Below are 16,253 nucleotides of genomic sequence, written 5' to 3' on the forward strand. Positions count from 1 at the left end.
AGGAGGTAGGGAAGTCAAAAAGACACTACTTCAGATGAACACACGTGTTGTGAAGATACTGCAATTCGCATTCTAACAGACAAAGATGCATGGCTAGCGCAAGCGTCTCCTCATCTTTTGATGTGGAATGCCTCGATTATTTCCCGTGTGGTTTGGCATTTGTGTCTGGAAAGAATTTTTGTCTTCAAAGAAAGGTTTACAACCACAATTGAAACAATGTGACGCTAGATGTGAAGCAATTAGGGTTGTTTAGTGAATGTTTGTGTTCTTTTAGTCTCATATTAATGCACCTGCCGATCTGTCCAATGTAAGTTTTCCCGCACTTGAGTGGAATGTTCGTTTTAATAACAATTTAGTTGAGAGTTAGCGCTCGTCCTGTCTGCTTCTAGTCTGTGTCCGTGTCACTTCGCGCTACAATCCAAGATCATGTTACCGTACCAACTCGCCCAACTTTCTATCCTTTTACCTATAGTTACCCAAGTTGGCGTCAAAGGCGTTCAATGAAGAGCGGCACACACGTACTGGCACGCACACAGTGGCACATACTCAGTGCTCGAAATCGACGCGAAAGTTTTTTTCGAACAGCGGTACCTACCCAGTCCCGCATCTACAGTGACCCATGTCGGCGTGAAAGATGTTCGTTGAAAAGCTGCACATATGTACGCATTGCTACATACTCAGTAAACCGAGATGGTCCAGAACCAAGAAGTCACCAGAACAGGAATTGGCCTCCCTATATAGTGCAGTAGTTGACCATCACTGTAAAATAATTTACACCCTTAAACGCGAAAAAGGGTGTAAATTTGTCTATAAATCACACCCTTAGGGTGTCAGTTATATGAATCACACCCTAAGGGTGTGAATTATACTCTAAAAACGTTTGCACCCTTTGGAGTGTATATCTACCGCACAACAATAATCGTCATCTGCCTTGATGCGTTTCCTTTATTTAACGCTGCGAGCCCGGTACTTCCCAGTACACTCCCTCCCAAATGACTCATTCGATTAACCAATGGCCCTCAGTCCCCAGCAGCTGTGGAACACGTGACCTGGGAGGCGGTCAGGCCTGTAACGCAGCAGCGGGTGCTAAGAATCACTGGGCCCCGACAGGCCGCCAATGGAAAATGACCCTTGCAACGTTTAACAGCCGAATCCTATTGAGTGAAGCTAGCCTAGCAGGACTCTTTGAGGAACTATCAGGCATTGTTTGGGATATTATTGGCCTCAGTGAGGTTAGAACTGGTGATGCCTATACATTGATGACAAATGGCCACGTTCTCTGCTGTAGAGGACTACCAGATAAGCAGTTCGGAGTAGGATTCCTAATCCATACGCACATAGCGGGCAACATTGATGAATTCTACAGCATTAATGAGAGGGTAGCAGTAGTAGTAATCAAACTTAATAAGAGGTATAGAATAAACGTAGTACAAACCTACGCTCCAACCTCCAGTCACGATGAAGAAATTGAACAGTCTTATGAAGATGTTGAATTAGCAATGTGAAAAGTGCAAACTCGGTATACTGTAGTCATGGGCGACTTCAATGCAAAAGTGGGGGAAAAAGCAGGCTGGTGAACAAGCAAATGGCAACTACGGCGTTGACTCTAGGAACTATAGAGGAGAGATGCCGGTAGATTTCGCAGAAAGGAATAAGGTTCGAATAATGAACACCCTTTTCGGGAAGCGTAGCAACAGAAAGTGGACCTGGAAGAGCCGTAATGGTGAAACAAGAAATGAAATTGATTTCATACTTTCTGCCGATCCCAGCATAGTCCAGTGATCATAGGCTAGCGGGGGCAAGGATTCGTCTCAATTTGAAGAAAGGTTAAAATTGGTCAAGAAGAAACAGGCCAACCTAGACGCAATAAGGGTAAAAGCAGACCAATTCAGGTTGACACTTGCAAACAAATATGCAGCCTTAGAACAGAGAGATGATGACATAGAGGCAATGTATGAAACCGTCGCTAGGCTGGCTTCAGAAGCAGCAATTGAAGTGGGAGGTAAGGCAACCAGTATGTAAGCTCTGCCAAGTAACAAATTACCTAATAAAGAAACAAGGAATGAAACTGTCCAACTCAAGAGATAAGTTAGAATACGCGGAACTGTCAAAACTCATCAATAAAGGGAAAATAGGGGACATTCGAAATTATAACGTGAGAAAGTGAGTGAGTGAGTGAATAAACTTTATTGTAGGTCCGGCGAGGACGCGAACTCGTCGCGCACCCGGCTAGTCCCACGTCGGGACCGGCAGGTCTAGCCCACCGGCCCGGTCGCGGGCACGCCGGACGGCCAGGATTTGCTTTTCTAGAGCGGGGCTACGCAAAAGCGAGTCCCACTCCTCCTTGATGAACTTGGGGTATGTCGACCCGCACTCCCAGAGCATGTGAGGTAGAGTGGAGGTCTGGCCGCAGGACGGGCAGGCGTCGTCGCGATACACGTCGGGGTAAGCCTCGTGGAGAGCGGACAGACACGGATATGTGCTGGTCTGTAGGAGCCTAAGTGAAACGGCTTGCGCCCTATTCAACTTGGGGTGAGGGGGTGGAAAGACCCTTCTGGACATGTAGAAATATTTAATAATCTCATTGTGAGTAGCGGGAGCGTCCCTGTGACCGTAGAGAGGAGGGGAGTCAGTGCTCCTTATAGAGGAAGACGAACGAAAATACAAAATGGCAGCGGCCACTGCCGCGGTATAGGGGGGCTCAAGGACGTCATATAAGACCTCCTAGGAGTGGCTAGCCTAACCGCGGGACGGCTTATCTATTCGGGAGGCGCTTTTCATATTTGACAGTGCCTAACGAAATGAGGGTAAAAACTCGGCGCCAGAAGCACGGTTGTAAATACGACGGTTTGTATACATAAGTCCATTAGCACAAAAATGGATGCAGCATGAAATCAGCGACAAGGAAACTTGGCGTCGGACAAACCAAGATGTATACACTGTAGGATAAGCAGGGTAATACAATCAGAAATCTCGACGATATAGTAAGAGCAGCGGAAGAATTCTATACCGACCTGTACAATACCGACAGCAGCCACGATGGAGGATTCGAAGTAGTAATGAACAAGTTCCAGAAACTCCTTCTATAACTAGCGATGAAGTTAGAAGGGCCTTGCATGACATGAAACGGGGAAAAGCGACAGGAGAAGATGGAATACCAGTAGATTTATTCAAAGATGGAGGAGACATAATGCTTGGAAAACTGGCGGCTGCCTATACGAAGTATCTATTGACTGCAAGGGTCCCAGAAAACTAGAAGAATGCAAACATTATACTAATCCACAAAAAGAGATACGTTAAAGAATTGAAAAATTGTAGGTCCATTAGCTTACTCCCAGTATTATATAAAATATTCACCAAGATAATCCCCAATATAGTAAGAGCAACACCGGACTTCAGTCAAGCAAGGGGAACAGGTAGGATTCAGGAAGATACTCTACAATGGATCACATCCATGTCATCAATCAAGTAAGCGAGAAACCCGCAGAGTACAATCACCCTCTGCTTTCATAGATTACGAAGACACCTGATTCAGTAAAGATACCAGCAGTCAGACATTACGTAATCAAGACGATGAGCAAAATGAGAACAAGGTGAAAGCAGGAGCCAACGTTTCGACAAGTGGACTTATCTTCTTCAAGGCCTTGAAGAAGACAGGTCCACTTGTCGAAACGTTGGATCCTGCTTTCACCTTGTTCTCGTTTTGCTCATCGTCTTGAATTTCCATCTCCTGCCTTCCCCGTCTTTTCCCTAGATTACGTAATCAAGGAGTACAGGACGCTTACGTAAATATCTTGGAACGTATCTACACTCCACAGCTACAATGCGTGCTTGGAAACAGTATTCAAGCTATTAAACTGGGAAGGCTTAGGAGTAAGGATCAACGGGGAATTCTCGGCAACCTTCGATTCGCAGATGACATTGGCCTGCTTAGCAACACTGGGGACGAGTTACAACAAATGGTTGAGGACCTTAACAGAGAGTATAATAGTGTCGTTGAAGGTTAATATGCAGAAGACAAAGGTAATGTTCAATAGCCTGGCTATAGGGAACAAGAATTCGTGATCGTCAATGCAATGCAACAACGTGTACATGGTTTACTTTCTTCGGAAAAGTGAAATGGCTCCCAAACACTTTTATGGCCGAGCAATTCCTCCTGATAGTGAAGGCAACGACCTCACCAGGAATGACGACAACCACTAGTGTAAGTTCGTTTTGATTCAATATGTGCGCAAGATGTTTTCTGGTCGAATTTACTTCCCTTTTTTCAAAAGGATGCGGTGCATCTGCACCCTGCCGTGGCCCGTCGTCGCGGGCACAGCCTTACGTATGTGCTTCTATGTTCTAAGTTTGGACAATGACGCGAAAACACTGCATTGTTTCGTGACTGCACGGGAATTTGCATTACGTACGCACGAAGTGTGGGAACCACCTGTCCTGCACAAGCAAGTACAATTTCTTCTATTTGTTCCACACTAAATCATAGGTGCGCCAATGCTTGCCACGTGCAAATAAACATCTGAGTGTGAACTGCACTGAGTTTATCTTTCACCTTCTTCATTTGCACGTTGTTGCAAATGCGCAACGTACCCTTTTTCTGCAAATTGAAACCACAGAAATTCGCTAAAGTTAGCTTCCATGGGAGTACAGCTACCTTTGTGCTTCCCTACAACTCCATGAATAATATTTTGAGGAAACAAAAAATTGCGCTATAAATGGTTAAGGGCCCCGCAAATAGGAGGTTGGTAGGTTAAGGGACCCGCAAATAGTAGGTAGTCATATAGGAGGTTGTGGCCAGGCCAATCCTGCTCTTCTGCGGTAGTGCGTTACCGGTTCTGGTCACTGGGATAAGGCCGCACTCCGGGGCTGTTCATGCAATTTTATCAACACGCGGATTTTTTTTTTAATTCGGTGGAAAATTGCGCATGGTCCTCTTGCACGCGAGGCGGATGCTCTACCTATACGCCATCGCTGCATCGCTTGTCGCCAGGTTCAGGCCGCCGTTGAAATTTGAACCTGGCAACGTTTTTCGCTAGAACGTTATCTATTGAGGCGAGTCTAGCAGTGCTATTGAAGGAATTCGTGGGCAATAAATGGGATAGGCTCAGTGAGGCTAGGACAAATGAAACATATGCAGTGCTAAAATGCGGGCACGTCCTGTGCTACCGGGGCTTAGCGGAGAGACGAGAACTATAGGAGTCAGATTCCTGATTAATAAAGATATGGCTGGTAACATACAGGAATTCTATGGCATTAACGAGAGGGTGGCAGGTCTTGTGAAACTTAATAAGAAGTACAAATTGAAGGTCGTACAGGTCTACGTCCCTACATCCAGTCATGATGACCAGGAAGTCGAAAGCTTCTATGAAGACGTGGAATCGGCGATGGGTAAAGTCAAAACAATATACACTACTGATGGGCGACTTCAATTCCAGGGTAGGCAAGAAGCAGGCTGGAGAAGTCAGTGGGGGAATATGGCATAGGCCACAGGAATAGCAGGGGAGAGTTATGAGTAGTTTGCAGAACGGAATAATTTTCGGATAATGAATACCTTCTTCCGCAAGCGGGATAACCGAAAGTGGACGTGGAGGAGCCCGAATGGCGAGACTAGAAATGAAATAGACTTCATACTCTGCGCTAACCCTGGCATCATACAAGATGTGGACGTGCTCGGCGAAGTGCGCTGCAGTGACTATAGGATGGTAAGATCTCGAATTAGCCTAGACTTGAGGAGGGGATGGAAGAAACTGGTACATAAGAAGCCGATCGATGAGTTAGCGGTAAGAGGGAAACTAGAGGAATTCCGGGTGAAGCTACAAAACAGATATTCGGCTTGAACTCATGAAGAGGACCTTAGTGTTGCAGCAATGAACGACAATGTTATGGGCATCATTAAAGAGTATGCTATGGAAGTCGGTGGTAACTTCGTTAGACAGGATAGCGGTAAGCTATCGCAGGAGACGAAAGATCTTATTAAGAAACGCCAAAGTATGAAAGCCTGTAACCCTACAGCTAGAATAGAACTGGCAGATCTTTCCAAGTTAATCAACGAGCGTAAGGTAGCTTACATAAGGAAGTATAATATGTATAAAATTGAGCATGCTCTCGGGATCGGAGGAAGCCTAAAAGCAGTGAAGGAACTATGAATAGACAAGAATGAGATGTATGCTGCAAGAGACAAAGCCGGCAATATCATTACTACTGTGGATAAGATAGTTCAAGTGGCTGAGGAGTTCTACAGATTCTATACAGTACCAGTACCACGACGATAATTGAAGAGGGAATAGGTTAGAGGAATTTGACATCCCACGAGTAACGCCGGAAGAAGTAAAGAAAGCCTTGGGAGCTATGCAAAGGGGGAAGGCAGCTGGGGAGGATCATGTAACTGATCATGTAACTGGCCACCCTGTATACGCACTGCCTCATGACCTCGAGCGTACCGGAATCTTGGAAGAACGCCAACATAATCCATAAGAAAGGGGACGCCAAAGACTTGAAAAATTATAGAACGATCAGCTTACTGTCCGTTGCCTACAATGTTAAAATGCTTACTGTCCGTTGCCTACAATGCCTACTAAGGTAATTGCAAACAGAATCAGGAACACCTTAGACTTCTGTCAACCAAAGGACCAGGCAGGATTTCGTAAAGGCTATTGAAGAATAGACCATATTCACACTATCAATCAAGTGATAGAGAAAGGTGCGGCATATAACCAACCCTTATACATAGCTTTCATTGATTACGAGAAAGCGTTTGATTCAGTCGAAACCTCAACAGTCATGTAGGCATTTAGGAATCGGGGTGTAGACGAGCCGCATGTAAAAATACTGAAAGATATCTATAGCGGCTCCACAGCCACCGTAGTCCTCCATAAAGAAACAAAATCCCAATAAAGAAGGACGTCAGACAGGGAGATACGATCTCTCCAATGCTATTCACAGCGTGTTTACAGGAGATCTTCAGAGACCTGGATTGGGAAGAATTGGGGATAAGAGTTAATGAAGAATACCTTTAACTTGTGATTCGCTGATATCGCCTTGCTTAGTACCTCAGGGGACCAATTGCAATGCATGCTCACTTACCTGGAGAGGCAAAGCAGAAGGGTGGGTCTAAAAATTAATCTGCAGAAAACTAAAGTAATGTTTAACAGTCTCGGAAGAGAACTGCAGTTTACGATAGGTAGCGAGTCATTGGAAGTGGTAAGGGAATACATCTACGTAGGGCAGGTAGTGACCGCAGATCCGGATCATGAGACTGAAATAATCGGAAGAATAAGAATGGGCTGGGGTGCGTTTGGCAGACATTCTCAGAACATGAACAGCAGGTTGCCATTATCCCTCAAAAGAAAAGTGTATAACAGCTGTGTCTTACCAGTACTCACCTACGGGGCAGAAACCTGGTGGCTTACAAAAAGGGTTCTACTTAAATTGAGGACGACGCAACGAGCTATGGAAAGAAGAATGATGGGTGTAACGTTAAGGGGTAACAAAAGAGCAGATTGGGTGAGGGAACAAACGCGAGTTAATGGCATCTTAGTTGAAATCAAGAAAAAGAAATGGGCATGGGTAGGGCATGTAATGAGGAAGGAAAATAACCGATGGTCATTCAGGGTTACGGACTGGATTCCAAGAGAAGGAAGCGTAGCAGGGGCGGCAGAAAGTTAGGTGGGCGGATTAGATTAAGAAGTTTGCAGGGACAACATGGCCACAATTAGCACATGACCGGGGTAGTTGAAGTATGGGGAAGTGGGAAGTATGCCCTGCAGTGGGCGTAGCCATGCTGATGATGAAAGAGCGATGGAACGAAGAATGCTAGGCATAACGTTAAGAGACAGAGCGGTGTGCATCGGAGCGCAAACAGGGATAGCCGATATTCTAATTGACATTAAGAGAAAGAAATGGAGGTGGGCAGGCCATGTAATGCGTAGGTTAGATAACCAGTGGACCAGTAGGTTTACAGAATGGGTACCAAGAGAAGGGAAGCGCAGTCGAGGACGGCAGAAAACTAGGTGGGGTGATGCAATTAAGAAATTCGCAGGCGCTAGTTGGAATTGGTTGGCGCGGTAGATCGCAGGGAGAGGCTTTCGTCCAGCAGTGGACGTGAAATAGGATGATGATGATGATACCCCCTCCCCCCTCCCGTCAAGCCGTAGGTTTGCAGCCTTTTTTCCTCCGAGGAACTTCGTCCAAAACACGCGCCCGTTTTAGCAGAACGGGTCAGACAAGGAGACACGCTCGTTATACTTCGTCCCGCTCAGCTGAGCGGGACGCGAGCAGACGGTATTGTGCCACACTGCGCGCCTATCATCGAGGCAACGGGTGCTCCCCCCTCCCCCTCTCGTTCTGAAGTGGCTGCCCTTGTGACAACTTGCACAGTTCCAGGAAACTGCTGCACCCTTTCTTTGGGTCGAACTGAGGAGTACGTCCGGAGGCACAGAACACCACGACGAATCCACTGAAAGCTTTAAGAATTACACAAAGCTGCTGACCCCTAGCCGTGGAGTCCGGTGGTATGCAGCTTGAACTTCTCCCGCGGCGAAAGAGGAAGGCACCTCCGTTCCGCTAGAGCACTGTAGCTAGAGCGCTTGCCGAGCGGAGCGCGCAAACGCGGCGAGCGAGACGAACGAAAATACAAAATGGCAGCGGCCACTGCTGCGGTAGGGTGGCTCAAGACCTCCTAGGGGTAGCTAGCCTAGCCGCGGGTCGGCTTATCTGCTCGGGAGACGCGTCACCTTTGAGAGTGCCTAACGAAACCAAATGAGGATAAAAACTCGGCGCCAAAAGCTCGGTTGTGAATACGACGGTTTGTACATAAGTAGACAAGTACATAAGCGGCACATCAAGACCTTCGACTTGGTGCAGCCTTCGTGTGACAATGAACCGAGGACACCTAAGCACATCTTTTGTGAACGCATTAAATGTCCATATGAACGTTGCTGAGCGGTCCTTCGAGGTATGCACTCCTCGCGGGCAAGTGAGCGCGTTGAGATGCTTGGCGCGTTTTGATTTGGCCTTATCGAAGCGCAGTTAGAACGCAGGCGAGAGCTTGCGCGGGGAAGGAACGCGCCGATAACACAGGCCTTTTCACTCCGATCCATGACGTCATGTTATCTGGCCCGACTGTCATAGAATCTAATGGGGATGCTCCCGAATAGGCAAGTGATTTTGACATCACCGCTTTCACCATGCCAGCCTTGTCAATGGAAATTTCGGGCCAGGTAGCGTGACGTCATGTGTCCGCTGGTCTTGTGCTATATAAGTGGTGTTGGTTAATCGTGCGCCTCCTTTTTTTTTTCGCTCATGCGCATGGGGTTGCGCTGGAGGAGTTTTTGGCGTACCGGCGACGGACAGACGGATCCGCTAGCCATATACGGCTTCTCTGTAAAATTGCAACATTAAAGAAGTGTCGCTGCTTGACACTGATCAACTTGAATATGCTATATACGTTTGGCTGTTGTCTCATCTTCCACCACGTGGTACAGCTTGCGACCGCCCGCCGAACGCGTGAACAACGCTAAGCTACAGATTATTTTTCTGTTCAACCGCTGGGGAGGAGCGGGTTTACGTAAGGTGCCTCGATGTGTGCGCGCCCTATCGAGGCTCGCTAGGTTGTACGCGAGCGGAGCGGGGAGCAGAAAACGTTCTGCTAAAAAGCTGCCTAATGTGCAAGAACAGGGAAAGGAGGAAACACAGGCACTCGATGCCACGCCAATTATCGCCACGTGTACAACGCACTTACGGAGCGTGTACGCAAACGTCATCGCTTGGGAAAATGCTGCAATAATTGCTAAAGTAACACAACCAGACTGCTGCTCGAATCTCTGCTGATTCAGACGACGCCAGATACCTTTAACAGGACAGACGGAAACATGCCTCCTCAAGTTTATGCACGTCTGATGCATTGTGAACAAGCCTCTGTACAGGTTCCGAAACGTCAAACGTTGCATTTGTGACTTGGTCAGTGACCTTAATTTTGAATTAATACAACATACTACCTGACCAGACGAGCTTTCGTCGAACTCTGGGCTATGTTTTATTAGAATATGGAGATGTCTACCCAGCTGTCGGTTTAAGCTCCCCTGGCCTCCTTGAAGCCCTTGGGTTCAGGGATATCCGGGGGAAAGTAAACATGTTCGCAATAGATTAGTCAGAAGCAATTGGAAGTTTGATGGCAGGAAAGTAGGAAGACCACAAACAACGGAATGGGTGGCGTTCACCTGTATCTACAGGGTCTCGCACAACCTGAAGAAAGTTGCAAGTAGGTGTGGTGCAGGGGCGTAGCCAGGGGGGGGGGGGCTTATGGGACTTCAGCCCCCCCCCCCCCGAAATTTTTTCGTGCTGTCCATGCACCGCCGACCAAAGCAACCCCCGGCGCCGGAAATCATTCTCCATTTTGTCTAGAATGTCATTTTTACGCCCGAAAAAACATTTCACCGCGAACATTGCGAACTCGGGCGTGATTTCTCGACAACATCCATGCACCGGAAGTCACATAACGCAAGGCGTATTCATTGCGAACGGGCTCGAGGGCGTATTCGAGGGCGTATTCATTGCGAACGGGCTCGCCGCAGCATCTCGCGGAGGCCGCGGAATCTACGGAGCGCATGGATGTCAATTCCGAAACTTTATGGGTATAAAGTTCTCAAACTTTCGATGTGAAAGGTGCATTGGCATTTCCAAAGTTGTACTTACTATTTTCATTTGCGGAACTTTGTTGGTTTAATGCTGTTATAAACATTTGACGCCAAAGGTGTATTGACTTCTCTAAAGTGGTACATAGGAACATATTACTAGGCAAGCCAAATCAACGCACTATTAGACAAGTTGACAAAGCACGCAGCGAGGTCCGATGAGACGAAGCGTGTGGTGGTTCATTTGTTCCGCCATCTCACACATAAAAATATAATTTTTTTTTCACCTACTCCAAGGCATCCATGTCAAGAACTAAAGCCAGCAAAGGTAGCTACGTTCTTATTTATTTTTTCTACTTTGACTTTTATTCACGAGGACACATTGAGCCTCCATTTCTCTTTTTTGTTCTCGCTACTCGGCCCGCGGGCTGCCAGAGCCAGCCAGAGCGCATGCGTTTTTCTCGTGTAGCCCCGACCACCACGCGGCGCACATCGGTGCGCGTTCGGTTTTTTCTGGCCTAGTGTATTTTCGCCTAGCAGAGTTTTGGACGCTTTCTGGCTAGCAGAAGAGAAAAAGAAACAATGGTCGCTCGCCGCCCTCACTGTGGGGACTGGACGGATTGCACCGCGTTCGCTTGAGAGCAATATCTCCGGAAAGTCTTGTCTAGCCGGTGTAGGATACCGAGCAGTATGCGTATGGTTCTCGGTGGACCGAATGTCTCACGTTTTCTTCGATATTCCTTCGGTAGCCACATTAGGGGCCCAAAGTAGGCATTCGATTGTGGCCAAGATACTTTCCTTTGCGGTTCTTTTTTTTTTTTTTTTTTCATTTCGGTGCCCCCCGCCCCACAGAAGGGGGGGAAAAGGCATTGTTGTGGCGCGGGGAATTGTCGCATGGTGAAAGTTCGATTTTGTTACTGCTTCTTTTCTGGAAAGGAAAGCAATGGGCCACAGGACGCTTCACTTGCCGAATACTCCTTATATTATTCCGATAGCAATTATGCGGACCCTACCGGCGCATTCCTGCCGTCGCCCTCACCTTCCGCATATAGTCCAATGGCGATAACATCGGGGCCGCGCGCCGCATGCTGTACGTGCGAGGGAAAGCGTAGGGGGGGGGGTGGCATGGGTGGGCCGACGATGGTGGCTCAGTCTTTTGTGCGCAAAGGAGAAAAGCGGGGAGGAAGCGCGCCGCCTTCCGTCGCGGGCGGTATATATCGGGGGGGAGTGGATGGAAGGGGGGCGGGATCTAGGATTCCGTGAATCTGTGATTGCGCAACGTGTTTATTTGCCTTATTTGATCCATTATTATACAGTGACTTTTTCTTAGATACGTAGATTTATTGGAGACTTATACGTATATTTAAATATCTTGTTGTGAGGATTTGTGTATACGTGCAGCGAACTTTGTTTCCAGTGAGACTTTTTTGCCCTTTGTCAATCTGTATCTTCGCATTTATATATTCCATTGTATCTTAGCATTTCTAATGTACGAGGGCGAGTCAAATAAAAGCGAGTCTACCCACCCCGCGCAATAATGGTTCAGTTCATTATCTGCGAAACATGCGCGTAGCACACAGGCATCTCTCATTTACAAAAGTGACACGCAGGTATGAGGATAAATGTTCTGTAATGCTCTCATACACTGGGTTGAACATGGTTGCGTGACGTAATGGACGCTCTAGAAGTTTAGCAGCGTGGTGCCGTGAGGTCTTTGACAGCTGAAGGAACTTCCTAAAAAGAAATTAGTCGTCGTATAGCTGCCGTGTACCTAGAACATGGCATGTCATTGGCCACTGTGAAGAGTTGGAGCAAACGGTTCAAAGAAGGACGTGAAAGTTGCAAAGACGATCGAAGACCGGCCCCAAGCCAACGTGCAATCACCCCCAACAAAGTTGCAAAGGTTGATGAGCTGAGACAAGAATGGACGATAGGCATCGATGAACCGGCCGAGCGTGTGAAGATCAGTCACGGTTCCGTTCACGCCATAATTCATGAACATTTCGGTTATCGGCTCTTGTGTGCGCAATGGATGCCCAAGATTTTGAACCACCGCCAGAAGATTGAGAATTCGGCGCTGCCTTAACTCATCTGATCCGGTATCACAATGAGGGTGACGACTTCTTGTCTGCAATTGTGATTGGCGACGAACCATGGTGCCACTACTATACGAGCCTGAAACACGACGGCAAAGCTTACAATGGAAACATTCGAATTCACCACCCTCAAGAAAGCAAAGGCAGTCATTTCCGCCGGAAAGGTGTTGACTTCTTTTTCGATCATCAGAGGCCATTACTGATAGAATTTGCTAAATCTTGAGAGTATCAATTCTTTCCGATATTGTGAAATGCGGAATGGGCTACGTGTCGCACTCAAGTACAAACGACGTTGAAAATTGACTAATGGGGTCATCTTGTTCCACGACAATGCCCGTCTCCCCGTCGCTGATGTGGTTAATATAAAACTGGCGAAGTTCATGTGGGAAACACTGCAATATCCGCCATGCAGCTCACACCTGTGGCCTTGCGACTTCCACATTTTGGGGCAAGTGAAAAAAACAGCTCAAGGGAACCAGATTCTTGTCAGACGATGACGTGAAAAAGTCAGTTGCAGACTTTTTGGAGCAGCAACCCAAGGAGTTTTATAAGACTGGAATTACGCGACTCGTTAGTCAATGGGACAAATGTCTAATTGCTCATATAGACAACTTTTAAATAAAGTACTCCGTTTGTCCTATATTCGCATTGGATCACTTTCATTTGACTCGCCCTCGTATATTTTGCTGAACTCCTGCTTTTTATACGCGCTCTTTGTTGTGACTATAATTTCAGTGCAATTACTCATGATACAGGACCTGTGACAGCTGCTCCTGCGTAATACATTGGAGCATATGACAGCGTCATTGAGATTTTTCACTGGCCGTTGCATGTGTGCAAGAATGTAAACAAGGTTCTTCAATGATAGTTTCATCAACATATTTGTCTTCAACTTGTTCATTTCATGGGCTTTACATTTTTCATATCAGCGGCATGCAATGGTTTGCTGGTTTCGACCTGATATAGTTCACAAGTTTGTGCGATATTTTCTTTACTTATTAAATAGACAAAAACATGGAAGCATTGATATCAGTTACTTTGGGTACAATTTTTGGCACACAAGAGTATATTCTTTTATTTTAAAAAACAAATAATTTTACTTGATTTGACAGTGCGTAGCGTTCACGAATTCGTTTGCAGCATCTTTGGCAATGGCAATGCAGTTATTGTTCATGTATTTGATCCCTCCACAAATTGTTTAAGAGGAATTAGTTCGGGCACAACTCCGACGCGATCTATTCAGATGCATGTAAAACGCAGGAACGCTTTTGTGAGATAACCCCTGGATCCCTTTTAATGAAATTTGTTGCATGTGAGATATAAAGTCGAATTCTAGTGTCTGCTGGAAGCGGAATTCGGATTTAGGGCCTGAAGTTTGTTTAAAATATTTAGAAAAATTCGAAATTTCGAAAAATATAGAAGTACGATGTTTACATAACTAATAGCTCTGCATCAATAACAGATATCGCGGTTCTGTAAACGGCATCTACTATAACAGTCAAAGCTGACGAATTTGGTATGCCAGTTTGTATCTTACGGGAATTGGTTCTTACAATGGTTCTGCAAAAGTCTTATTTCCATAATACTGAATTTTTTTAGATTCATGTGTAACATATCAGTTTTGTCCGTTGTAGATGTACCATTAGGTGCAAATCACAGAATTGTGATATCATTTTTATTGTTGAGTTACAGAATTTTAAACTTGAGTTTCATTTTCTGAAAATTTGCTATTTTTGCCCATTTTTAATAAAGAATTGACGATGTAAATGAAAAATTCGAAACCAACAGTCATTAGAATTGAAGCTTTTCTTTTCAATGCAACAAACCTCGTCAAATTTGGTGTAGTGGTTGCCGAGAAAAACGAATTCTCATTCTACATGTATTTTGATAGGAGCACCTGAACTAAAGCTTCCCCTTGAGGAGGAGGCCGAACTACAACGTGAGCCTCTCCCCCCCCCCCCCCCCCCCCCCCCCCCCCCCGAACGAAATTCCTGGCTACGCCACTGGTGTGGTGTACCGGTCTCTTCGGTCTCCGACAAGTTAGCCCGCCTCTGCTCGCGAAGGAGAGAAAGGACTGATCGAATGATTTTATTTCTTACAAAAACAATTAGGTGGGCTGCGACAAATAACGTGCCACACCTTTCGTTGACTGCGCCACACCTTTCGTTGACTGCGCCAAAATCGGCGAAATTCCCCTGTCTTGTGGAATGTGACCGGGGCGATGCGAAGATGACCTGGAGTCGAAGGCATGGTTTTGCGCAGTGCGAGTCATGCTTTCGCGAGATTGGGGTTTTGTCAAAAAAAGCGAGTAATTGCTAGGCCGGCAGATTCTGAAGATTGCGTCAGTGCTAAGATTGCACCCTTCGGTTCTTATGTTGTCTCCAAACATCGCCATCTTGCGTGCCTTAAGCGCTTACCCTTCAACTAACGTACAAGATGAGGAGAGGTAAATACAGAGTGAGGGGGGGGGGGGAGGCGCACGTTAAAGAAAACGAGGGTGTCAAAATTAATCCGGAGTCCGCCACTGCGGCGTGCCTCATGTCCGAGTATGGTTTTGGCACGTACAACCAGCACTTCTGCCGCTATGCGATGTGCCATGTGAGGCAATGACAGTGCTCAACCCTCTCATAGGTTATGAACAATGGCGCACAACAACGCCTCAAGGAAACAGGTCTCCGTGTGTTCTGTGTAGACAAACAGCAGTGGTGCTCGCAAGGTAACGTTTGACATCAACTGAATAAATTAAACATTCGCCGTCAACATCACCGCTAATTATTGTCAATCAAAGCAAACGGCATAGATGGCTTAGCTTTTTTTTAATAACAGTAATCTGCGACCGCATGCGATAGCCGCCTTAAGATTAAAATTCCCGCTATTCATTCTAATGGGTGGCGCCCCTCAGCGGTGTGTTGCAACGGAATGAACGCGCCGTCAGGGCACCCACTCCGCGGTACTGTAGCACGGTTCATAGCTATTCTACGTTCTCTCTGCAGCGACCATACAACGAGACGCACGTGCTGCAGCTGCAGGCGCTGAAGGTGGCTGAAGGTCACTGGTCTCGCTTTGGCATTCCAGTAATTCATTGTACCCCATGTCATTGTTAGTGTTTCTCAGAAGCGCTCGCAACAGGGGTCGAAAGGAAGTCTACAGTGGCGCCTCTACGGGCGGCGTACGAAGCTGATTCGGGCCGAGTCAGCGTCAAGACGAGTCAGACATGAGCGTGAGCTTCGAGTGTTCGAATTGGCATCGTTGTGTCTGGGCTTGTCGAACGTCGTAAAGTCAACATTTTCTTTGTAGTGGCTTTGCCAAAGCTTTTTAGTTGCGTAGTTCACGAAAGCCATCTTTAGCAGTGTGAGCTGTAAATCGGGTAGTCTGACTGCTGCATCTAGGCTACGAAAACGATGGACGACCAGCTTGTGTCACGGGTTCGTAAAAAGCTCAACGACGAGAGCGTCAAGCTGTGGCTACCTCCTTTTACTGTGAACGATCAGGAAGGAACCTTTCCCGATGTAAGTGAACACTAGAT

At 46.6% G+C, this 16,253-nt stretch overlaps 1 protein-coding gene across 3 annotated transcripts in view; it reads left to right on the forward strand.

The window, feature by feature from the left end:
• Nucleotides 1-16,253, forward strand: part of LOC126544112 (NEDD8 ultimate buster 1-like) — a 56,979-nt gene that overhangs the window by 5,612 nt on the left and 35,114 nt on the right. The window contains exon 1 of one of the 3 annotated variants that reach the window (XM_050191331.3): nt 15,652-16,236. The exons of the other annotated variants lie outside the window; for them this stretch is intronic. Coding sequence (XP_050047288.1) covers nt 16,129-16,236 — 108 coding nt within the window. The 5' untranslated portion in view covers nt 15,652-16,128. Of the gene's footprint in view, nt 1-15,651; nt 16,237-16,253 lie in introns of those variants that run through there. 3 annotated transcript variants of the gene reach the window in all.

The sequence above is a fragment of the Dermacentor andersoni genome, chromosome 1 (genome assembly GCF_023375885.2).
Source record: "Dermacentor andersoni chromosome 1, qqDerAnde1_hic_scaffold, whole genome shotgun sequence".
Classification (NCBI taxonomy): domain Eukaryota; kingdom Metazoa; phylum Arthropoda; class Arachnida; order Ixodida; family Ixodidae; genus Dermacentor; species Dermacentor andersoni.